This window comes from Corvus cornix, chromosome 6 (assembly GCF_000738735.6).
Source record: "Corvus cornix cornix isolate S_Up_H32 chromosome 6, ASM73873v5, whole genome shotgun sequence".
In the NCBI taxonomy this organism is placed as follows: Eukaryota; Metazoa; Chordata; class Aves; order Passeriformes; family Corvidae; genus Corvus; species Corvus cornix.
This window is the reverse complement of record NC_046336.1, coordinates 2,867,371-2,893,109: the sequence shown is the minus strand read 5'-3', so window position 1 is coordinate 2,893,109 and position 25,739 is coordinate 2,867,371. Positions and strand designations below refer to the sequence as shown.

Here is a 25,739-nt window from a genome sequence, read left to right as displayed (position 1 = left end):
TTTATGTTTCCCCCCAAAGGAACTTCAAGCTGTTTCCTATTTTGAACTCAGAGATCCATTCATCTTCTGGCTTTTCCTGCTCCTGACGCCAATTTCCTCAGCTGACATCAGAGTAACACATGGCACATGATGACATTTCCTGAAAATGCTTCTTCTTTACCAAGTAATCCCCAAATAAAGCAATAAAAACCCAGAAACAAACCCAGCTGGTGGAAACAGAGAAACCTCAGGGTAATCACAGCATGCAAGAGAAGATCCTCTATCAGTTGGTGCCAATTGGTCTTTCACTGGAAACCGGATTAATCTTTAATGTGATATTCTGATATACACCCAGTCTTCATTTTTTTGACCAATAAAGTTCCATGTAACAGCCACAGCACTTCACTATTGTGATTTGAGGCTGTATTTTGCCTGTCTTTGCAATTTTAAAGCTGTTTCAGCAGAAGAATGAAATCCCTGGCAGATGGGATGGGAAGTCACAGATATCGGATGTCAGGAGCACTCAAACCAATATTTGAGTGGATCTGGAGCTTGCGAAAAATGACAAAGGAATGGTGATGTGAAAGGAACTTATCCTCTGAATAAATGCAGGAGCGTCCTCCCACTACCCTGTAAAGAGGCTTCTGATCTCACCTGGAAGGAGCTACCTTAGGGTGGGAGAAAGAAATGGGGTCTCCACAGTAAAGCCAGTCCTTGACCTGTCCAAGATTTCAGTGATATCTAAACAGGGATGCTCGTGCTTCCTGTGGTAGCTTGGACACTTTCCTGTTGGAAAACCAGCTCATAAATGCCATGGGAGAACCTTCCAGAGGCAAAAAACCTCATTAGCAATCTTTATACTCCATTCATCTTCACTCAAGACATTTTCTGTTACACATCCTTATTTTTTTTTACAGCTGGAAAGAGAAAGGAAACTTTAGTCCAACCAACTCTTATTCTAAAATGCTGTGTCCCATACATTTTTGACACCTTCTGAATCTATAGACTCAATACACAATGGATCCTTTTGGCAAACTGCTCTGGCTGTGGGTACAAATCTAGAGAACTCAAATGGTTCCCAGCACTACCACCAGTCTCTTCAGTGTCTTTACAGCAAGGAAAATCATTTCAGTCTTTCTACCCCTCTTGAATCCACAGCATTCCTCAGAGTCTCCTTGGTGCTTAAAAGATGTGTTTAAACCCTAGAAACAAATATCCCAGTTTCCAACAAAAATAGCTTTGCCTGCTTGTGCAAATAAGACCTTCACAGTCATAAGAGGATCCCTGGTAATCGATTCCTTGGGAAACAGAGCCTGGGCTTGTCCCATTCATTTATATTTCAAGCGCTCCAGCCCTCCAAATGCCAGGTTCCTTTAGGCAGTTCTGCATTTAGCCTGTATTAGATGGCTCCTTCCATTAACTAAGTGAAGTGGCATCAGCACTCTGTCAAGTCCCATTTAAGAAGAGAGGATTCTTTGTACCAGCACCTCGTTGCCCAGCACAGGCTTCTTTTCTTCTTCTTTTTCTTTTTTTTTTTTTTTCATGAAATATAAAAGCTCATCTCCATCATCTCCATTTCAGAGGAATTCCCTTTCCTAAGGGGCTGAGTGAGAGGAGAGTACAGGCACAGGAACAGAGCCACTGCCCCAGAAAACTACAGGCTGAGGAGATGAGACAGCCAAAGCACTGAGGAGAGATGCAGGAGCTACTGATCCGTGCAGGGTCACGGCAGATCAGCTCCACACGTCCAGCACTGGTGCCACTGCTGAGGCTGTGAGATGATCCCATTAATGTCATTCCCACTGCTCCATCTGGAATATGCCTGGAGGGGCACTGCCCTGAGCTGCAGGAGACCCAAACCCCTCCAGCTGCATTGCAGCACCAGCTCAGGAAAGGTGGAACTCCTTTGGTTCCTCCAAATCCCGTCTGTCTACATCTCAGTACCTCGGATCCACCTCCTCTGAGTTCCTCCACCATAAACACAACAGATTTGGCTGCTTCTCAGCAAGCATCACTGAAGGGGTAACACAACGATTCTGGGAGCTCTCCATGCATTGCATAGGAGGATAAAGCCCAGTCTCACGGTATCTTGAAAACCTTTTGATTATTACGATTATCACTCTCCAATCTCGTTTTTCATTTCTTATTCAAGAGCTGCAAGACTTTTCTAAAGGAACTGACATTTTCTGTCCCAAATATTGGTGTTTACACCCCCCCCCCCCATACGTATCTACAGATCTATTTATAGGGTTCATTTCTTCCAGTTCACATCCCAACCTGATTATTCAGCATTATGGCAATGTTTATACAGAGCCTTTTACCAAAAGACCCTGAAGTGTTTTACAATTATTCACTCAATTAAAATGCACAAGAGCCCCAAAGAGGTCTGTTAAGTACCACCACAGCTCCCTCCCTGAGGTAATATGATAATTGGAGATTATATTAATTTTAAAAGGGACATTTTGATTTTTTTTTGGAGCATACTTACTTATGGAAACAACTGTTGGTTAGCTAATTTCCAAAGGTGCAGAAAACTGGGACTGAACTTTGCCCAGAATTCCTGAAAACCCAAACCTGAGGGGCCATATTTAGAAATATCTCCGGCATCAACTGTGCTTTTTAGGAGCATGAAGACACTCAAAGATCAGAGGGGTGCTGCATCCCAGCCCTTGGAGTTGGAAGTTTCCCTAGTCCAACACCAGAATTTCCAACCCTTTCCATGACAACACCTTGTCCGAACTGACCACCGCAGTGACTTTGTGTCTGTCTCGACCCAAGGACCCTTTGAGATTCAAAAATATGAATATTTACTTAAATCTCCAAAATTCCTGATTTTTGGCTGACAACTGGAGAGGAGGAGAGCAGTACAGAACCTTTTACTGGAGGGTGGAGAGGTGAGCTTGAACTTGTTCAGACTCTGCAGATGTCTAAGACAGAAATATGTTAAGTTTTCTGCTGCATATCCTGGTTTTACATAAGAACATAAAAACAGGGCGGGGGTGGAGATTAAATTAAAGAATAGGGATAGGGTTGTTTTTGTTAACACAGTTGTAAGTAATTTTTCCATGGAAAAAAATGGCAGGACCGGAGAGATTAACCCAAGAATAAACTTCTAGAAGGTAGAAACTCAGGCAGCATGAATGTTTCTAGACCCAGGGAGGTGTTGATTTCAAGGAACTGTGACAATTTTCCAGCCTCCTCTAACTCCTGATCTAATTGACGTAATTCTTTTGCACTCAAAAGCACCCCCCTTGGTTTTAACCTTCTAGACATTATTACTGCTCTCCAGCTTTTGAAAACAGCTTTTTATGGGCTCCTAAGAGAGAAGAGCCTACCAGAATAAAAGTGAATTTGCTATTAGATGACATTTTTTGACACTCCAGCTCTTCTGTACAGCAAGTATGTTAATGAATTAGTAAGCATAAAGAACTTCACAGAATTAGGTGTCAAGCAGGAGATAAAATCCAGTTTTCTTTGATATTGAAATAGGTGTTCAAGTACTACAGACCCCTTCATGTATCAAGTTCTGTCACTACACGTTATTTCCTACACCTCACATTTTAGTAGCAATTGTTTAAAATTAGAAAAGTGCCATAATATGGAAGGACTTTTTAATCTATTAATTAGGCAAGCACCATAATATGGGAAGACTTTTTAATCCATTATTTAAACAATGTCTTAATTTCTAAGTACTTTTGAGGGTGAAAGGCACAAATGCAGTTTTTGACCCCACCAGCACAATAAAGGGGGAGCTTAAAGGGATCTGCAGATTGTTTCACACCCAAAGCTTTTGGAAACAGCAAATTGGGAAAATTAGGAGGAGGGGAGAAGCTGGAGGACCCTTTGGGCTCTTGGAAGCAGCTTTGCCCAAGACATCAGTCCCAGAACTGATGGGGCACATCTTTTTCAGATGATTTGGAGGGATTTAACTAAAAATGTAGAGTGGTTTCATATCCAGATAAAGTATTTAAATGGGAAGTTTGCTTCAAAAGGTAGGAGATGTCTGACAACCCATACTTATATTTTTAGCCTATTTTTCACTCCCTTGCTCCTCTCTTTTAGAGTTTTAATCCCTAGAGCAGCAATAAAGTAGAGCACGGAACTGGGCCATGTAGTTAGAGATGACATCAAAGCTCCTCTGTCTGAGTTCATGGTCAGTGACTTCAGAACAAGCCCAGATTTCTCCTACAGCTTTTGTCACGTTCACTACATGGTGGCTTCTAACTCTTCCAGTAAATAACTGGGAATATTTCACACTGGTGGTTAATTTAATTGATGTCTGCTTGGATGGCTTGTTGTGCTACAGAGGAATTTCCAGGCTTACTGGAAAGAAAGCCTTTCCAAGTAAATGTTTAAACTCTGCACACAAATGCCTTAAGTTTGTTTTAATTTTTCCCTGGGGATAGTGCAGATTCCCAGAATGAAGTCCAGCAGTCTCCCTTCAGGTGCCCAGACTGGATTGACACAGCCCCAGCTGAGCCTTGACCTCTCCCATTACACAGAAGGTGAAGTTTTAACTACCTGGAATATTCAAAAAGGCAGATTTATCATGCTGGATGTGGGACCTCAGGGCAGAAAGCAGCGACAGAACAAATGCCTGGATGGTTCCCAAAAATCCATTCTGCAAGGGAGCAACACTTAATGGCTTTATACAGTATAGACTGTCGTGGCAGTCACAAAACTGCCAAATAAAACATTATTAGCAGTTACTTTCCCTTTGACAAATGGACGGTCAGAGAAGTTTTTTCTTGGAGGAGAGGCCTGTTGTGACTTTCCTTTGTGTTCTGGGGGTGAAGCAATACTAAACCAATTTATCACCCCTGACAGGATCCTGACTCTATGCTGGAGTTATCTGCATTGCAAAAGCTCCCTGGGAATTGAACTCAGACAACTGTTCTTCCTGTTGGAAACCAGACAGCCAAGGAAGGAGCTATAATCAGTTTGAATTTGCCTCTGGCTCATCTTTTGCTCTGTTTCCTTTTAGACCACTACCTCATTAATAAAAATTTGCTGGATTGCTGAGAGTTCAGGTTTCACAATCTACTGCTTAGAATTTGAGGCTAATCCAATGCTGACTACAGGAAAAGTCAAAAAGCAAGACAGAGCAGAGGGAGGGATGAAAAGGCCGGGTCAGGTCTGGTCCCAGGCTAAGGAGAAGTGGGATGCAGACACCCTGTGCCTGCCAGCAGCTCCCGGCAGTGAAGGGAAATGTGGATAAGGAGCACAACCAGAGTGCCCTGAGTTTAAATTTGTCGCACAAAACACACCATCCTCAGCACATGATGAGCAAATAAAGACAAATGGTCCAAACCATTGCTGAAGATCAGCTTCCTACTGATTTCTGAATAGGGAAAAGGTGCTTTGGTTAGTTCCCAATGTGATTTTACAATCTGCTTGTGTTCCAGGCAGTTACATTCTGATTTTCTCCCTTGAAAAACCTTGGAGTTGATTTTTTTTAAATGGGCCAGGAGCAGATAGGATGGAAAAAGAAAAACCTGACTTTGGGAATCAGATTGATTGAAAGAGCTGTCATAAAGCGGGTATTTGGGCTCAGGAGACGGATTTGGGTGAGGATGAGCCTGGACATCAGGTGAGCAGATCAAATGACACCAAGTTAAGGGAAGTGGACTCCAAATAGGGCTAAACCCAACCAGGAGAAATCCGGGCCAGGGAGAAGGGATTTCATAGAAAATCCTGAGTTGGAAGGGACCCACAAGAATCCTCGAGTCCAGTTCCTGGCACAGACAAATCCCAAGGATCGACCCTCTGGATGGAGCACGTGGAGATGCTGTTCCACTGGGAAGAGCAGGAGCAGAAGCACTAAGAGAGTGAAGTGCATGGAAATGCCACTTATGAGATGTGGGTGCTGGAGAAAAGAATCTGAGCCCTGCAAAAAGCTGGGAATAATAAATACCTGGGGGACAGGCTCATACTGATTTCACTTAACATCTGTACTACCAAACTCTTAATAATCAGGACTCCAAGACAAGAGGATCTGACTTGCAAGCAGCATGGCTCAATTTTTTTTTTTCTTTGGGAAGATCCAAAGGAAAGATAAGTGAGGAAAAACAGTGCCAGAAATCAGTCTGAATTTCCCCAGCATTCCCACCTTCCCTGCCCCTGTTATGAGAAAAAAGCTCTTTATCCCATATCACCTAAATCACCTCAGAACAATGGAAGTGGAATTCTTAAAAAAATCCTAAATATATAATAACAAAGAATCACTTTTCTACCTTCCCCTTTCCTTTTCACAGAGCTGGAACAAAGAAAAAATTAGCAGCCACACTGTATTTATTTCATTATTTGAAGCCATGAGGACAGGATGGATCCAGCCATGATCTAAGACTTACGGATCCTTAATGAGCAAATTAAAACTTTCACTCACAGGAATGAAAAGCTTTTGATAAATCTAAAAAAAAAACCCCATATGGATCCTGGTGAAATCCCGGCCTTACTGAAGTCCATGGGAGTTTTCCTACCAGCTCTGGATTTCTCACTGGTGGTGGTTGACTGCCAGGAGAGCATCAGGGGTGGAGATGAACACAATTTCCATGCTATAAGAGGCAGACAGAAAGGCTCCCTAGGACACCAGACTTATTTCACCTCTTCATTTTCAGTGCCTTTATTCTAAAATAGGTGGTTTCTTATCTTAATTCATCCCTGGGGCTGCGTCATTCCTTTGCAAAGGCTGAAATGGAGCCTCCCTGCATTGCTGCCACCAGAACCCCCCAGTAAATGTGCCCAGCACTTTGTGACAGGCTTTGACTTTAGAAAAGATCAAGAATGTCTTTGCAGGAAGGAAAATTTTAAACATTTTGCACATCTATGCCAGGCACAAAAGGCTCTGTGATTCCCATGACAACTGTGGCAAATGCAGCTGTGGGCATCAGTTAATTACAGGGATTCAGCCTTCCAAGTCCACATCAATTCCTTCAAGTGCTCCTGGGCACACAACACATGTTCAAAAAGGAGCTTTCATGTGACCTTAAGGATTTGCCCTTTAAGGTATGTTTCCATTTTTAAGCCAGGAATTTGGAATTCATTAACACCAATTAAAACTGGACACTGTGCTTAACTCTCCATGCACTGCACTGCAGATTTATCCCTGCAGGTTGAAAAGTTTGGCGTTTGTTTTCTTTTTTTTTTTTTTGTTGATGAAACAGAAAGCCAAGATAAAGGGAAATGTCCTTATATGATTTGTTCTCATGGGTCATGGCAATAGCAGCACTGCAGGAGAAAAATGTCCCTCTCAGAGCTATATTTCCTATGGATATTACAGCAACAAGACAAAAGGCAGCTGAGCTCCCTCATCCCAGCATCCAGGCCAGGAAAAGTGGATACATCTCATGGCAGAAACCCCTGCTTGTCCTTAAGTATCTGCTATAAATAATCACACCAGAAGTAAAATGTGTTTTCATTTGAGAAGTCACCTCTCTCCTTGTCAGCTTCACTTACAGCAAAGTCATGTTGTCAATCTGAGGGCTCTCCTTGAGAACACACCAGCAAAGCCAAATATTTTCCCTTCTAACAGCCCATCCACTGAAATGGGAAAGACTAAACCAAATAAAAAGCAATTATCTTTTTTCTTTTTTTTTTTTTGCCCCACAGCTCTGTGCGCTAATTGCTAACAGTGATCCACTCCTGCAAAGGACTGGGAAAAATTAAATGGATTTCAACCAACGCTACTAATTCTTCAACACAGATCTTATTTATCACACAAATTAAATGTATCTGCAAGGCATGGAAATTATTAACAAAAAAAGAAGGCCAAATGCACTGCAGACGTGGGGCTACTTGGAGTGAAGGGAAAGAGTGACATAAATCTATTCTGTAATCTCGTGGCTGTTTCCTACTAAAGGAAGGACCAGAATGCAATGTGCTAAATTACTGGGGCAGAGGGATATGTTGCTTAAAGTTGGTTGTTTTTTTTTTTTTTTTTTAAAAAAAAGCAGTTGCACTGCTGGCACAACAGACCTAGCTCTGTCACAAGTAATTTATTACATCAGTATATCAACTTTATTAAAAAAAGAAAAAGACAACAAAGAAGTCTGTCTTTGTGCCGAGCTCAGCTCAGACTGGTTTGGAAACATAAACAGCTTCAGAGTTTAATTAGGAACTGTTTACATCTGAAAGATAATTTCATTTTCCTCAAATTTTAACAGAGGTAATTCCAGATAGTTCTGCTGACTCCAGAGTTTAATGTCTCTCAGCTGCCAGACTGAAAAATGCAAAGTGAGGTCTGAACAGCTGAAAACCAACTGAGAGGGGTCAGGGAATTCTGTGCTAACTACTAATGGTTTGATTATCTAACATTTAACAGCTCTGCAGCTACAAGATGCTGCGAGATGCCTGCAAGAAAAAAAAGAGAACCACTCAGTAAATTAAAGTGTCCTTTCCCACACTCTGTTTCTGGTTTCTTTCCCATTTTACCCTGACCTTTTGTCTTTCTCTATGTTTTTTGGGTTTTTTTAAATCTAGAGAGGTGCTGGAAAAAGTGTTTCTCCCTTCAATTTGATGCTGTTTTCATGGCATACCTGGCTGTGTCCCGGAGCAGTGTGCTGGAAATCTCTGGAGGGTCTATATTTTCACATCTGGGGACTCCAGTTCAGCCTTTGAATGACCAAAATGAGGGTGACCTGATATTCTGCTTCCTTGAGATCATTTTTCAAAAAACAGAAAAGGTGATTGAAACTAATACTTTATACAACAAATGACACAAGTGATCAGTACTTTCCCAACTTGTCCCTAAGAGATTTTCACTGTTTTATTTACTTAACTACATGTTTAAAAAGTAGTTAAATAAATATATTTTTCTAGAGTAGTTCAAAAATCAAACAAAAGCAGATGACAAAACAAGAAGGCTCCTCAGAAAACCCTTTGCAAACCCCCTGAGCCCTGCAGCTCTCCCGGAGTCCTCAGCCACCCATCTAAGATGCAAATATTCACTCGTGCGGTGTAAACTCAGCCTTGCTGCCACTGGCCTGCTTTTGATGTGCAGCCCTAAAGCTCATTAATGGTAATGAGGGATCCACGAGGGAAGCACAGACCTTCAGCACCATCGAAGGACAAAGTTGTGGAACACTTTAATGATGGGGTGCTGTTCCCTCAAACACTGCCTGAGGGGGAGGAGTGAAGGAGCTGCTGAATCCCCTCAGCCTGACCCAATCCTGCAGTTCATCTCCCCCAGTTCCATCAGGATAACTGCACTCCTGGACAGCCAGACAGATCCCTAAGGAATCCTCATTAATATTCATCTTTCCTCCCCCTCAAGCCTTGCTTTTCATTTGGATGGCTCCCATCGTCTGGATTCTCACACAGCCCCACAAATGCTACTCCAGGTCACCAGAGGCAGAAGCAAACTGCAGCACAGGAGCAACCCAGGTCTGGTTTTGGATCTACAGACCAATTTCTCTGCCCAAACCCATATTTCCAGCAGAAATATCAGATGGTTTTGGATAGAGACCCTGTACACAGATACAACTCACGCACCGGTGACCCAACACTTAATTAAGGAATATTCACTAATCCAAGTTGAGACTCCTCAGGGGATCTGGGGAACATTTCCAGATGCACCCTTGGACCCCAGAGGTTTGGGGAAGAGGGAGTGTTCTGATGCTGGACTCCTGCAATAACATCTGCATATGAATGCCAAAGCTTCTGCCAACCCTGCCCGTGCACTGAGCACAAACTCCAGAGAAATCTTCCAAGTCTGAGCACTGCAGAGATTGAATCAGAGCATTTACACCAGGAAAATCAGCAAGACATTCCAGAGTCTGGAACAAGCATGAAATGGGAATGAGGGCAGGAAGAGAAAGCAAATAAACAGGTATTTTAGATGTCTCTGATAATGTATTTGCTACCACAGAGGCTGTCAATAGAGGGGAGCCGATAAAACCAGTTTTTCCTTGCCAGCAGGAAAGGGTGTTTATAAACAAACACAAAATACAGTGTGATGCACTTCTCCTTGGCCACTGGAGCTAACACATGAAAGCAAAGCAGCAAATGAACTCTTCCTCTCTTGCAGCAGATCCGCCTTTCAAGAATATCTTGGGAATTGGTCTGTGAAAGAACAAATGTTTCCTAAGCTCATCCTGGGATGCCTGGACCACTTCTACAACAGATCCATGGACCAGCTCATCCCCACTGTGGCAAACAGGAATGTTCACATCTGCTGTGTCTCCTGTGCAACTCCTGGTCTTGCTCGGTGTCACTTGGAGCTGATCACAGACATCTGGTACTGCTGCTCACGAAAAAGCCACTCTGTTTCCACTTAAATATTTTATTTCACCTTAATTACTGCTGATGTACTCAGTGTTCAGTGCAGAATATCTAATTGCTCCTGGAGGGAATTAAAACCCAGTAAGTACCAAGGCTCTTTTTCAGTGGTACCTGAAAGAAGCCCACCTGATGGTCTTTCCCATTGTTAATTTTCCCCAATTTCTCCTCAGCAGTGCTTAATTCAAGACAATTAGTTTAATTTGGGACTGTCACTCAGCTGAGTCTTAACAGATCACCTTTGCTCTCACTCTCATTCACAAATAGGCAGCTTCCCATTGGGTCCCTGCTTTAATTCTAACCTAAAGGTTTTAATTTTACTTAAGAACCTATTGATTACTGGGGGTTTTTTGGGACTGGTTAGAAAAATGTCTTCTCCCAATTACAACAGTAAATGAACCCATGTTTTTCTACGTGTGATTTCTATTCTGTGCTCTTTCTGTGTTCCTAATTGGTCTCCTCCCCCAGACCCTGCCTCCAAAAACTCCATAATTGAAGTGAAACCGTGTACTGAAAGGCAATTACTCAAAATTAGCTGTTCCTTTTTTTCCCCGTGAGGCACAGTTCCATAAAAACCCTCTGAAATAATAATCTATAGCTGAGAGGTTAAATTGATCTCATTTCTCCTTTTCTTTCACTCATGATCATCACTACACCAAACAGGAATTTCCACCAGCAGTGCCACAGCCCAAGCCCCACTTCCCTGTAACACTTGCAGTCCTATTTATCTGAGTAAATTCAATTTAAAATCTGAGTGAAAAGCACGAAGTGACTTTAAATTCCAGCTGTGAAAATTGGAAACGGGAACACAAGATCCAAGATAAGAATGGGGAAAAAATGCAGGCAGAGGGGTTCAATTCATTCTTGACTTTTCAAAAGGAACATCACACGGAAGGAACGTGACAAAGGGGAGTTGTTGTGTGGGGAGGTATCCTAAACAAGCTGCTTCCTCACTCCTGTGCCTGGCCCACACCTTCCTGTGTGTCAGCAAGGGATGCAGATCAGAATATGCCTTGGAACTCTTGGAAAAAGAGGAAAACCAGGTCTACCAGGAGCCTAGATGAAAACAAAAGTTTCCCAAGAGATGTCCTTTCATTCAGAAGGTTGTTAAGCAAATATCAGCAGCCATGCTCTCTCACACATCAGATTTTCCACTTCTTGAGTATCTGCCACTTGTTTCATGTCTTAAAACAATAGTTCATACAGTATTTTTATTCTCCTGAGTATTTAAATTATTTTGCATTTATTTAATCTTTTCTCCATCATGGGCTTTGACAAGAACCCTCCAGATCAATGTGGGGTGTTCCACCTCGTAATAAATGTGTAGAGAAAGAACAGGGTATGGGCAGCGGGCCAGACCTGAGAAAAATCTCCACCATTCCCATATCCAGGTGCAAAGAGGACTGGAGGGGACACCACAAAGCAGCCCTTTCCCCATTTTCCATCAGGTTGTGGCTATGGGGAGGCAAAGAGAGATGGAACAAATGGCTCTGTCCCAGGAGCCATTCCCATTAGCCCTGGCTGGGATGATCCAGCACCAAGAAATGATCCTGGGAAGAGAAAACGCTTCTGGCCAGGGGCCAATGAAAGAGGATTTTGTTATTGCAGGTAAGGGCATCCCAAAGGGAAAAAGACAACGGTAGGGTCAGCATCAGAATGGGCTTGGTGAAACTGCCTGGCCTTGGAGGGTTCCTGCTCTCATTAACCTCACCTAGGAAGAGAAAATGCAAAGACACCAAGGAGTGCTCCCTGTAGGAGGGAAGGAAGAACAAATTTCCACTGTGTCCCTGCAGACAATTCCCTGTGTGGATCACCTGCATGGAAACTAAAAGAGCACAGTGCTCAAGGACACAGGTAAGTGGCTGAGGGGAAGTTCAACCCTTGAGCTCACAGGAAGGGAGAACACTATCAAAATTTTGCTCCCCTTAAGGCTGGCAAAAAATCTCAAACATATCTGAACTCAATATTTCAACTTCTAAGTGGGAGCTCACCTGACCTCAACCCCCATGAATGCTCCTGTGCCCAATTTTGATGAAAGATGTGTAAAAACTTCATTTCCAGAATTATTAAATAAACAAGTGCTGCTAATTGGCAGCATTTTGCTCTGCAGTGCTAAATTTTGCTCACATTTGCAAGGGTATAAATCCAGACCCTGCACCAGAACTCTCTGGTATTTATCTACCTGGCAGGAAGAATATTTTCACTCCTAAGAGTGGACACTTTAGGGAGATATTTGGAAAACAAGTGGAATACTGAAGTGGCCTCACTGGCTCAGCCTAGTCCCTTAGTTTCCAGATAATGAGATCTCAGCAAAAAGACCCATAAATCTCTCTAATATTCCTTCTTTTTCACTTGGAATGGTCTATGTACAAAACAATTTAAAAAACTAGAGGAACATCGTTACAACATGTGCATAAAAACAAGGACAATGTGTATTACATATTCCTTACTGATATGATTAGTATCAAAATTAAATATATTTAAATATTAATATTCCTTCCTACTAACTATTAATTTTAGTACTAAATATTCCTCATTTATAGTATTTTTATAGGAACCGCCCCCATTTCTACAGAAGGATTTATGTGATTTTCATTGCAGATATTTGAGTGTCTCAAAGTCCTGGACTGACACAAATTTGTGGGGTTTTGTGCTTGATTTCATGTTATAAAACATGCATTTTGCTAAAGTAGTACGTCTTTAGACATTTGTAACTCACACACAACTGGTGTTCATCCTGCTGGTATCTTCTAAGAATAAAAACTGTAGGAAGCTGATTAAAGGAGAGACCCAACAGAGTTTAAATTCTACCCTGATCCCTGGAGGTTTTTTTCCACCAAGATGTAATTTCCAAGACCTCTTCAAAGACTGAAACAGAAGAACTGAAAGAAATTACAATAATTGATGAAATCCCTTTTAAGTAATAAGCTTTAAAACATTCCCTTTTGTGCATGACCACACCACTGACTCCAAAGTTAAATTCACAGAGGCCTTTCTGGTATAACTTAGATATTTCCTACTTTTTACAGACATCAGATAAGGGCCTCTCAGTACTTTTTACACTAACTTCAGCTAGATTTTTTTAAATTCCACTCATTAAATCTACCTTAAACCAATTAGAAGAGCACGGAGTGAGTACACTGAGAGCAGGCTGTCTCTCTAAATGGATATGGGATGCTCTTAAGTTTTGATTTTTTGGCTATTTCCAGAGTGCATTTGAGATAAGGAGCATTCATTTGGCCTTCCCTTAACAGACAAGCACTTCCAGAGAGGAAAACTTTTCAGTGTTCCTTGAATAATGGTGCTCAAGGGAATATTGCTATTGGTGAGACACGTTGGGTAATTAAATATTCAAAGTGTTAATTTGAAATTGGTGAGATGCAGCTTGGCTCAAGGCAAGAAGTGTTCTCCAGGAATATTTATCACAGATTGGCAGCACGGTGTTGAGATAGAGCCTAAGGCTATAAACCCAAAGTTAGTTTCCATTTACAAATCAATAATCAGTGCAAACAAAACAGCCTGCTCAGGGCTGTGAAGGCCACAGCTCTTGCTCAGGCACAAGCTGGATGCAGAGTTTGGTGAAAATCCAAAGAGGGCATTACAAGGTGGAGCTGACTCCCCCTCCCCAACCCTGTGGGGTGCTAGAGGTGGGCACAGCCTTTAACCTGGAAGGTGCTACAGAAACCCCCCCAGAAGAGCTGAGCTGCTTGGAGTCATCCCCAAGGGACGAGGATTGGAATAGCCAATCCCTCATATCCTGAGGAACGCTGAGTGGGCACAACCTTGCTCTGACCTTGCCCTGAGCCAGCCCAAGCCCAGTGTCTGGTCTGGCACATCCAGCACCCAGGACAGGATCAGATACACCCAAAGGACTCCAGCGTGAAGGCAGAATGAGGAAGGAGCTGTTTTAATGCCCCTCTCACCAGATGAGTTCAGACAAGGTCCAGAAATTTCTGTCCTGAGAGCATCCCTGTATTTACTCTGAAGTGGAGCAGCTGGATGCAGAACCAGTAACTCAGCTGAGCTGACTGGAATGAATCCTTCAGCAGCTCAGAGCCCAGCCCTGCTGCCCACTGCTCACCAGCAACCACCTCACCTCACCTCAGAGCCCTCTCCCACTTCACTCTGTCCTCACAGTGTGCACAGAGCCCTGACTCGTGCAGGATGCAATTCCATGGGGATAATTACCACCTATTGTCTCAGAAGAGCAGAGTTATTTTTCTTTTCCAGGCTACAGAAGTCCCTCTCATTCTCCACTACTCTCTCAACTCTCTTTTGTTTGTCTCTCAGCTTGCTGTGCTTGGCCTCTGGCCACAATCCCAATTTCTGCCCTGATGGAGGGTGACAGCTTTGCCTTTGAAGGAATTCCAAGGCTGCTGTTGGGCTGACCAGCAGGGAGCAACCCTGCCCAACACTCCCTGGCCTCTCCCAGATTGCTCCCCTTCTTTCCCAGAAACTTGCAGTCTCGGAAAAGGCAGAGGGAGAGCTGATCGCAATTCCCAGAAGAGGTTTTTAAGCAACAGATGAACTTTAAGCACACAGAGTGAATGCTGGAGCTGGAAGGGACATCAGAGAACATCCAGACCATCCTCTTGTCCTCAGGCACATCCAGCTGTACCTACACTGCTGGCAGATATTTGCCTCACTGGTTCTTACTGGATTCCAGTCACAGGCAGTATCATTCCTGCAGCTGGTCCAGTCTAACACACGGCTTACCATCAAAGAGCTCTGGCAAATCTTACTTCAGTTTCATCCTATCAGTCCTAGTTTGAACATGGACATGGAGAACTCGTTCCTTGTATCCTTCAGTTTCTAACAGGAATTTAAAATACATCCCAGCAAGCAGTGACAGCTCTGCCCAGGGTGCCTGGAATTTCAGTGTCTACAAAACACTTTTTTCCCTTGGCACAGTGCTTTTGCCACCAGCAGAGCCATCCTTCAGTACTGACACAAGGAATCAGGGAATATCCTGAGCTTGAAGGGACCCACAAGGATCATCGAGCCCAGCTCCTGGCCCAGCACTCACAGAAATGACCACGGGTTCACCAGTTTTTATTTCCCACATTTCTAATCTCTTTTCTTGGAAGATCTCCCTCTGGACACAGAACAGCCTTAATCCCACTGACCTTACAGATTTAATTTTCTCACATGCTAAAACTGCTCCACACTTACAACAGAAGTTTTGCAAAACTAAAAACCTGCTCTGCATGAGACAAAGAGCTTGCAGACTCTAATAGTGCACTTCCTGCATTACTGGATTTCTTACACACTCATCTCAGTCTTGGCTCATTTCCCATTGTGACTGATGCTCAGCTGGCCAGAGGAGAGAAGGTGGAATTCTGATTCACCACTTGCAGTGCAGTTTGTTTGGCTGTGGATTGGTTTTTTTAAAATTAACCAGTTGCTTACAGCACTTTTGTCTCTCACACTGGTAACCTGGAAATAGAAAGGTGCAATGGTACCTGTTGTGCTCTGATAACATTAAACTTTTTCAGGTTGACAAGATTTAACAGGTGCTGAAAAATCTTTTCCTTTTTTTACCTGTCAGTGCCCCTGAGGCACAAAATGAAACCAGAGATGTCCCACTGTAGCTGTAGCTTTGCCAGTCTCAGCCTTGCACTTACCCAGTGGAGGGGTTCATGATGCAGCCCCCCTTATCTGTGGATGCTTTGCAGTTGCAGCCCCTCTCCAGTGTGTCATGATTCATTCCAAAATTGTGCCCCAGCTCATGAGCCAGCGTCACTGCTGCACCCAGAGGGTTTTCTGAGTGATCCTTCAAAAAAAAAAATCCACAGGAGAACCAGTCAATTCAGCATATAAACCCAATTCAAGGCACACATTCCCCCTCTGAGGTCCTACTGCCTGTCCTTTGAAATGCTTTATAACTTTAGGAGCTGTAGTTGCTGTGTTGTTAAATAAACCCAATTGTAAATTTATTCACATATACCTAGTGCAGAGTGGGAATTTCAGGACAGCCTGGCTGGCCACCCAGTTTCCCCAGGAGATATTTGAAAGCATTGAGCAGGTTTGAACATCTCTTTACTGGGGCTTGAAATTCTGCTGCTCAAGAAATCCCCCAAACTCCCAAGTCCCAGCAGTGGCAGAGAGAGGTCACCAGATGTGGAGTGTTGGAAAGGGCAGTAATTTATGGGTGAGGATGGGTGTGATGAGGGAGAAGTGAGAAGATCCTTTAGGATCTTGTCAGGAGGCAAATTAAAAATGCAGCAAGAGATTTCACTCAGTCTATTGAATTTGCTTCAGACTGTTTCTTTAATATCAGAATGTCCAAGATTTCACAAACCTTGTAAGGAAAAACCAAGAACCTTTGAAAATCTTTTTAAAATGAAAGGCCAACGCAAGCCAAAATCTTCCATGGCCTCTTATTAACCTACAAATACTCTAAATGTTGGAAGTGTCAGTTTGAAATTTTAACATTAATCCCTGTTTAAATGCTGATTTTTGGGACAATCATTTCTGAGAAATTCACTGCATGATCTGATTACAGGCTGCTGATCCGAATGACGTTTTGGCTTAACCACAAGTAAGAGACCTTTCCACGCTGATCATTTTCATTGAGGGAAAAAAATCCACCACACTTGTAAGAAAGCTTTCCCTGAAGGCATAAACATGTAATATAAATGCATGATCCAGTATTTATCAGTCAGTAAATGGAATTACTGTGTACAGCTGCCTGCTCCAGAAGCTTGCATGAATATATTCACTTTAAATAACTCTTTCAGCATCATCTAAGCCAAACTCCAGACTACAAAGAAGTGAAAGGTAAAACTGTCTAGAACATTATCCATGTACTAATGGAGGTTTTAATACATGACTTGGGGTAGATTTAAGAGTTTCTTCTTTCATCTGTCTGGGCTAATAGTTTTAGTAAATCATTTCTCAAATAGCAAATAAAATCGAGACGAGAATAAAGTCATTCTGAACACACCAAACTGCTCCTTCTGCAACTGGAATAAACTCAAAAGAATTTTATCTTCTCTCTTTTAAAAAGTGTCTCTTTTAAAATTTCTTTTTCCCAAATTTTTAAATCTTAATATAAAAATCTTGTGGCAGCCAGTTTGTGTGCAGTTTGTCCTGCACAACACCTACATAATGAGATGTCTTATCTAGATACTGGTCAGATACAGATGGATTTATCTTGGTGCACACAGTAATTGATGGAATAGTTAAAGAATTCAATGTAATCGAACCTGATGTCGTAAGAAGAGCACAGCCTCTCACCCAAATGGAAAACAATGCAGGGCTGAAGATTAAGAAACAGTGAAATAATTCCATATAATTTACCCCACTCGATGATGCTTTGAAATTAGGGCTATCTGGTCAAGACAGAAACTCCTCACTGAGCTACCCAGACACACAGCCAATTGAGCTCAGACTTTATTTTTCCAGTATCTCCCCTACTTACTGAGCAGTGATTATATTTCTCTGAATGTTCTGAAGCTGTCAACTAAAACTAAAAACAAGGATTCACACAGTCCACTCCAGAAGCAGAGCAATAAATGATGTGAAATGTAATTTGGGACTTGAATAGGCAAACAATTATTCCAGCCCATGCGGTTCTCATTACTTGCTCAGACCCACTTGGAATGCAATTTTATCAGCTTCTAGAGAGGGTTTTTAAAAGAAGGAATGTGATGCCTCAGCAAAAGAGGTTATTTGAAGACAGCATAAATGAAGATTATCAAAACAAACAGTGACATGTTCCATTTGATACTGAGACCGCTTAAGTATCACAAGGACTAAAGAAATGAATAGCAATGTGACTTTGATTTATTCCACCAGGGTCTTTCAAAGTTAACTTGAGCAGTAAAAGTCATTACCAAACACATTTCACAAGCACTGAATAAGCAACCATCTACTGTTAAGACATTATAAGCTGTTGCACAAAACATGCAGCTGCTTTCAGCTGAATTCTGCTTCGTTCCACTGGGATTTAAATCAAATCCTAATAATTAAATACTGTTGTCTACAGCTCCAGCAGGCAAATGCCCTGCTCCTGGTGCTTTCAGTGCCTGTTCACTCAGTTCATAGAGGCACAGAATCCCACAATGGTTTGGATTGGAAGGGACCTCAAAAATCATCCAGTCCCACCCCACCTCCCACTGTCCCAGGCTGCTCCCAGCCCCAATGTCCAGCCTGGCCTTGGGCACTGCCAGGGATCCAGGGGCAGCCCCAGCTGCTCTGGGCACCCTGTGCCAGGGCCTGCCCACCCTCCCAGGGAACAATTTCTTCCTGAGATCTCATCTAAATCTCTCCTCTATTAGTTTAAAACGTTTCTCCCTTGCCCTATCACTATCTGCCCATATAAAAAGTCACTTTCCTCTTCTCTCAGAAGTATTTTACTTTTAAATCCACAAATTCAGTGGGCAACCTTTGGAAACAGAAGAATGAAGACTGAATCATGTCAAAGACTTCCTTTAATGTCAACTTCTCTTTGGTTTTTCTATGATACTACAGAAACTTCAGAGGAAAATGAAATGATAAAGGTCTTGTTAAAGCTTCTCACACTCACATGGCTGCTCTCTCTGTTTTGTGTTTCTCTGAAAATTAATGGAAGACAGGGTGTCACCTATGGAGAGAACTCAGCCCTATGGAAGAGAGGCAGGCAGGCTTCCAGGGAGGCATGACAGAGGAATTTAGATCACAAAGCAGAGCTGACTAACTGCAAAAAGAGCCAGGAAAATCACATCAGACAAGAGTCACTCCAGGTTTTGTATTCAAATGTCATTTCTTACGCAGTCCCTCATTGTCTTCTCTTCCGGAACAGGTGTTAGAGTGTGGGAGCTTTTGGTGTTGAGTGTTGGGGGTGGGATGGGTAAGAAATTGGCTGAAATTATGAGGTTGGCCAAACATTCATTTGCCCCGTGTTGAGCCACCTGAGCCCCTCACCTTCCCAGGCTAAGAGTGATTCATTCTTTCATAGAACCACAGAATCTTTTAGGTTGGAAAAGACCTTTGAGATCATGGAGTCCAACCATTCCCCCAGCACTGCCAAGGCCACCACTGACCCGTGGCCTCAAGTGCCACATCCACAGGGCTTTTAAATCCCTCCAGGGATAGGGACTGCACCTCTTCCCTGAGCAGCTGTGCCAGGGTACAGGTACCAATAGATATAAATATGTTTTGTCTACACCTGAATCAGCCTTTGTTAACTCAGGGGGTGGTTGGACAGCTGCACTTTTGGGTTTTGGGGTGAGTGTTTGCTTCATTCGGATTTGGCTCCTTTTTGAGGATTTGCTTAAAGAACTGGAGAACATTTCTGGTTATTCTGTGCAAGTTTTGAGTTAATTTGCACCTCAAAAGCTTAAATTCATGGAGGGTCAGGGTAACATCGTGCTCCCCTTCTGCAGCCTGAACCAGCATTCACCCACAGACCCTGGGTTTCTCCTGGACATATAAATCAGTCCCCTCTCTAGGAGAACACTCTAAAGAAATGCTGATTCTTGTCTTCTTGTTACTGGAATGAACTATTTGTAATTATTTCTCTTTAAAATGTCAGTTTCCAGAGTGAAGAGAACTGACTTGGCAGTAAATTACATGGTGGAGTGTTTTAAATCTTCTGCTAAAAATTAAAAGGACAAAAAGTTCATCATTAAGGGCATCTCTGACTGCAGATAAAGCCAAAGCAATGAATGCAGGGCTAAGAGTCAAATGGGGCTGTCTGCCTCATCTGTGCCTTTACCAAGACTTGGGAGTGCACTGGGAGACACCTACAGCTCTCCCAGCCTCTCTTCCTCCTTTTCCTTTTGTACCTCTCCCCAGGTACCCAGTGAATAATTGTTACAGACAGCAGTTACAGACTCAGCTTCTCAAGCTACCAAGAGCCTGAAACTTTGTGTTTCTACAACTTTTCCCAAATTACGTGATTTGATCATTCTATTTTAAAGCTTCTTCCCTCTGTTAGCACAAAACACTGTAAAATTAAAATTAAAAAAAAAAAAAATCAGAAAGAAAATACTTCAGAACTCCTTCCAGAAATTGGACAAGATGTTTACTTGTGTGTTCACCATGTCTTGCATCTAGCAACAACAGTAATACCCTGGGAGAGACTCAGGTGGAATAAATGCTGCCATTGTTTGTTCTCACTGTCTGGCAATGCAATAAAACCACTGCTGCAAAGATGGAAAATAAGGCCTAACACAGGAAACTCCATAAATACAGAATAAAATCAATATAATAAAAGATTCAGGATAGACTGCTGCTGCCTGTAACACAAGTATGCCCAAGTGTACAACAAATACATCTTCTGGTTCTCTTCCCTCACAGCACCTCAGCACCTGGTTCAATAACAATTAGAGGTATAAACTTCTTGCAAAGAGGCCCTGCTATATTTTTAATGCAATATTTTGTTTTTTTCACTATGGAAACTATCATTTACAAGAATTCTGAATGGGGATATAAACAATCCAGAGATGGAAAATGGGACAAATGGGGCTGATGTTGTGGTCCAGGATGCAGGACTGCAGAACCTGATATGGTGTCACACCAGTTGGACCAGTCTGAGTGCTGTGCTTTCCCCACTTACCATGACGACCCCTCCAGACTGCTCTGCTGTGCACATGCTCATGATGGGAGCCATGCCAATGGTTGTCCCCTGGAAGTACACCCCGCTGCAGGGGAGTGGGAAAGGGGGAGAGGAGACACAGAGTCACCAGTCAATGCCAAGATATCTCCCTATTATTTTCAGTTTTGTACTTCTGCCAATCTCAAACAAAGACCCCGTTTCAGCCCCTCACATTTGCAGGTCTAAAGCAATGGAAAGCCCAGATGGGCTGTGCTGACTCAGCTGAACTGAACCCCAGTGTCCCAGCTCTGGGAACATCCATTGGATCTCTCCCGTTGGATCACCCTCCTTTGTTTTTACTGCTGCAACAGGACCCTTCTTCCCTTTCTTTGTTTCTGCTGACTGAAGTTGGGAACAGAAGTACAAGCATAAAAATAATGTCTCTAACTCCAAGAAGGGTTATTGTAATGCAAGGGGAAGTTTATGTGCTACTCGTGATGATCCACAGCCTAGAAAGTAATAATTTCAAACAAAGTGTTATTATGCATAGAGAGCAATCAAATATCTCATGAGGGACAGTTTGGAAAGGCTCAATTTATTCTTACTCAGGTAATGTAGGAAGTAAATAACTCCTTTTAATTACTGAGACATCAGGTGTGTTCATCTGTTCAGTATAAAGAATAGTCGATTGATCAAAATAACACCTGATTCAAGAAAGAGGTGTTCCCCTTACCTTTTTTTGTAAGAGTGCTTTTACTTTCACAGAATCATAGGCTGGTTTGGGTTGAGGGGGATCTTTACTCAGTTACTTCAATCCAAGAATAAACAGCAGGGTAAAATATGTGTTTATTGTTTAATTTTTGAATCACGAGTGCAAATGAATTGTCTAAATTAGACAGCATTTTAAAGCATACTGAGGTCTTTTCACTAAGAAATAGGCTTCACACTGGGGTCAGAGCAGGACTGCCTTTTCCAGTGACAATTTGGACTGAGACCAGTTTAAACTGGTTGCAAATTCATACCCTGAGTATACAGCAGTTTATTACAACCTTCTGCTCTACACGGGCTGTACTCAGGACAGGCTTCGAGTACCAGGGCTGGGGAAGGAACTCGACTGAAGCATCTGCTGAAGGGCCCTGCAGAGTGTTTTTGTGTTTGATGTTCGCAGAGGGGAAAGACAAACCCTCAGGAGCACAGATGTTCCTCCCAACAGCCTAGCAGCTGGGGAAGGACTCAGTACAGCTATCCTGAAATCCCCCAAATCCCCAAAATCCCAGCAGGTATCAAACCCAGAGTCAAGTCTACCTGATCAGCTGTGCATTGTCGTGGGCTTTACGAGGTAGGAGTTTGAGCTTTCTCCAGTCCAGAAACTCGTGCAGGCTGGTGAAAGGGTCTTGGGAAATGGAGCACTTATCCATGTCATTCCACACCTCCACTCCGACCAGGGCCACTCGGATATTTAGTGGCCTGTAGAACTAAGAAGAGGAGAAAAGTAGGAAATATGCATCTAAAAAACATTTCAGACCACGTTGGATTAGAATATTTCAATAAAAGCATAACGACCCTTTCTTGTAGATATTAAAACAATTTAGTCTTCAGGGCAAAACACCTGATAGGACTCAGACAAAATATTTCCAAGACTTCCAGCAAACAGTTCTGGCCCAACTCAATACCCATAAGGCATTCAAAGAGATCCAGGGATTTCCTGCTTCTCCGTGTCCTACCCAACCCTGCAACTCCCTCCCCATGGCCTTCAGTTCAGAATGGACTCTTGGCCATGGCAGGTGACTCTCCCAGGGCTGCCCCACCCTGGATTGCCCAGATCCAGTTCCAGAGAGACAGGAACTGTGCTGTGCTATGGTTGTGGTTCATAATAATAGCTGAAAATGAGCCAGGGTCATCAAGTCTTGCTCAGAGCAGATAAAACCAAGTGATTTTATCAATTCCCCCACCACAAAAGCCATTTTGCTGCAAGAGGGGAGCCAGAGCAACCTTAGCAGAGCCACAACAGCAATTCTCATGTGAGACTAATGTGAGGAAGGAGTCAAGGATTGATCAAGTCCAGATCTGCCTGACAGGCTGAGGAAAACATACAATAGATCTTTGTCTTGTTTCTATGCATTACAGTCATTTGCATAACACCGGCATTTGTTGAGCATAAATTAAGCATGAAACAAAAAATATATTACAATATGCAAAATTAATTTTGAGCAGGTAACATATAAACACCTGTCCTCTGGCAATAAGTCAGCAAGACAATTATGGATGAGGTAGAGGTGTCTTCAGCAGCTTGTTTTTAATCAGGAATGCTTCTCCTTGAAGTATTGCCCTTGAAGTACCTCTCGGTAAGTTCTCAGATAAATTAAGACCCTCTCAGTTATAATTTCACTACGAGACTCCTAATTTTTTCTGGCCATACAGCCCAGAAAAAATAAACTCTAATTTGTTCAAAATCCACTCTAGAGGACTCTTAGCCTTTATTGTTTACTGTCAAGAAATTATTTCAAGACCAAAAGAATCCAGTGTATGTCTCTCTCTATTATTGCTCTCACTCAGCCACCAACTTCTGCTTCCTTATTTTTAATTCTGCCATCTTCCTTGGATTATATGTCTTATTAACTGTGTTTTCACAGGCCTTTGCTGGCCTTGCAACTGCACCTTCCCTTGTTGCTGCAAATGACTTTGTTCTCCAAATTCCTCTTCAAAATAATCCTCTTTTTTTCTATAGGATGTTCCATAGGTGATTATTCCCCAGTGAATAAAATCCCAGGGCTAAGTTGTGCTTTTCCTTACGAACAGGCCTTTGCATTCTATATACAGCAGAGCAGAGCTCATGGCTTAGTGTATCAAAGCACAAGTGAAAGGTTTAAATTTGCTTCTCCCGTCTGGCGAGAAGCTTTGCTCTGAAATACTGGAGTATCAGGAAAGCTGCAGGGTTAACTCCATGAAAGGTGAGTGGATGAGGAGATGTGGCTATGATTTAATAGCAGAGGAAAGCGATTTCACAGCAACACCCTTCAGGAGGTGTAGTAAGGTTGGGAAAAGAGAAACAATCCTGTGGCAATCTGTTTATCCACTACTTTTCTTATCCCATACTGTTCCCCCGCTTTCCCTTGCCCCTTGGCCTGGCCACTCCCTTGGGCTCTCTCTGTGGGTTCCTGTACCCCAACTCGCCCATGTACCACCCCTGTGATCTGACAAAACCCCCCGGTGCCCGGATCACCAGCTCTCTCTGCCTCTGGGGATGGCCAGGACAAGATGTAACATTAAAGATCTTTGGAAGCCCAGTGAGGGTCCCTTCTCTGCCTCCTTTGCTGTCACTGGGTTGTAGAGCTGATAGCTGGCTGGAGCAAAACGGCAGAGCCGCCCAAAATGGGCTACGGGAGGGCGAAATGGTCACAGGGCCCTAAGCAGCCCTGCTGAGCTCTCAGGGAAACCTACAGCTTGCTAAACCAAACCTAGCACTACAACACAATCCCATGTTCTTACCTTATCAACGTAGTTTGCGATTTCTATCAGCCTCTGCTTAATTTTTTCCACATCTTTGCCTTGTCTCTGAAACTTGGAATGTAAAGGATCAATGTACCAGCAGCACAAATGTCAGTGTTTTCCCCCCCACAAGAGCCAGCACATCAGGGATGTTTGGGAATTAGGGTGCAGCCAAAAGCCACCAGCAGCCTCCTGTTGGATTCACAGGACCATAGTCTGCCCCAAAAGAAACACAGCGGTGGGAGAGGATTTTGGTTCTCGTGAAAAGATTTCAAAATCTCCAAGTGTTACACAGCGGTCTTTTCAGGACTGATGTTTTGGGAAAAAGTTCTTCTCTTAGCAGGTCTTGCAAAGAGTGATTGCAATTCCCTGAGTAGCAGTGTTCAAGGAGACCAAAAAAAAAAAAAGAGCAGCAAAATAATTCAAGCCAAGATTCAGATCTTTGCCATTCAGCTCACTGGAACATCTTTACAGCCAGTGCTGGGTACTTTGAAGCTCCCTTCGCAAACCATCAGGAAGGCAGTCATGCTCCATGGAATGTGATGGCAAAGCACTGCTTCAGGAGCACTGACAGCCCCACTGAGGGCAGAGTGAATGGCAGTGAGGACTTAACTTGCTCAAGGAATGAATATTTGCCTCTTCTTCCATACTGACAGACACCCCAGTTAGTTCAGAGTCAAACTCCTTAGGAAGTATTGCAAGAAATTTTGCAGTTGAGTATCAGTATTGTCCTCTCTTAATAACTCCTTCCCTTGCTCAGCCCTAACTAGGGAAGGTAATTTACCTCAGAAAATCACCAGGTTATTGACTGAAGCACCTTATTTGCAGCACCATGGTAACTGAACTGGGCTGCCCCTTTCCTGCTCACGCTTCCCATAACTTTTTATTTTGCAGTTCCTTACCTCACGATTATCTGCCACAATAACAAGCTCCACATACTTTGTTGTCTTCAGAGTCTCCCTCTTGTACTGTCAAAAAAAATCATAGAAGTCTTATTTTATTTTCAGCATTGATACAACAAAGTGCTTGCAAGAGGAAACACCCAGTGCCTCAGATTTCCTACATTTTACTATGATTTTACTACATACAAATTTGTAGTGTATTCCTCCTCCTCATGGAAGTCTTCCTTACTTACAAAGCCCCTCAGGATTTGATCACAGTAAGCAGGAGAGTGGTGTAAAATCTCTCTCAACCTTTCAGCTTTCTGCAGTTGAAGTGTTTGAGTTATCTTTCCTCACAGGAGAATATCCCCTCTAGCAGAAAGACCTTTGCTATTTCCAAGGCACACTTAAAGGGATGAGGTAACTTCTAACAAACGTTTCACAAAATAGACAAACTGGTTACTGAGAAAAATGAGAGATAAAAGGATATTGAGTGAAGCAGAGAAGAGGTCAAGCAGTCAACTGATAAATTATGTAGGAAGAAAAAACCCAAAAATGAAAAAAGTAGGACCAACTGTGGTGTCTGGGGAAGC

At 42.8% G+C, this 25,739-nt stretch overlaps 1 protein-coding gene across 1 annotated transcript in view; it reads right to left on the bottom strand.

Annotated features, from left to right (window-relative positions):
* Window positions 1-25,739, bottom strand: part of ADAM12 (ADAM metallopeptidase domain 12) — a 171,186-nt gene that overhangs the window by 30,925 nt on the left and 114,522 nt on the right. Inside the window, 5 exon segments of the mRNA XM_019291242.3 lie at window positions 15,879-16,027; window positions 20,798-20,882; window positions 22,082-22,251; window positions 24,266-24,337; window positions 25,168-25,233. Of these exon segments, the coding sequence (XP_019146787.3) occupies window positions 15,879-16,027; window positions 20,798-20,882; window positions 22,082-22,251; window positions 24,266-24,337; window positions 25,168-25,233 (542 nt within the window).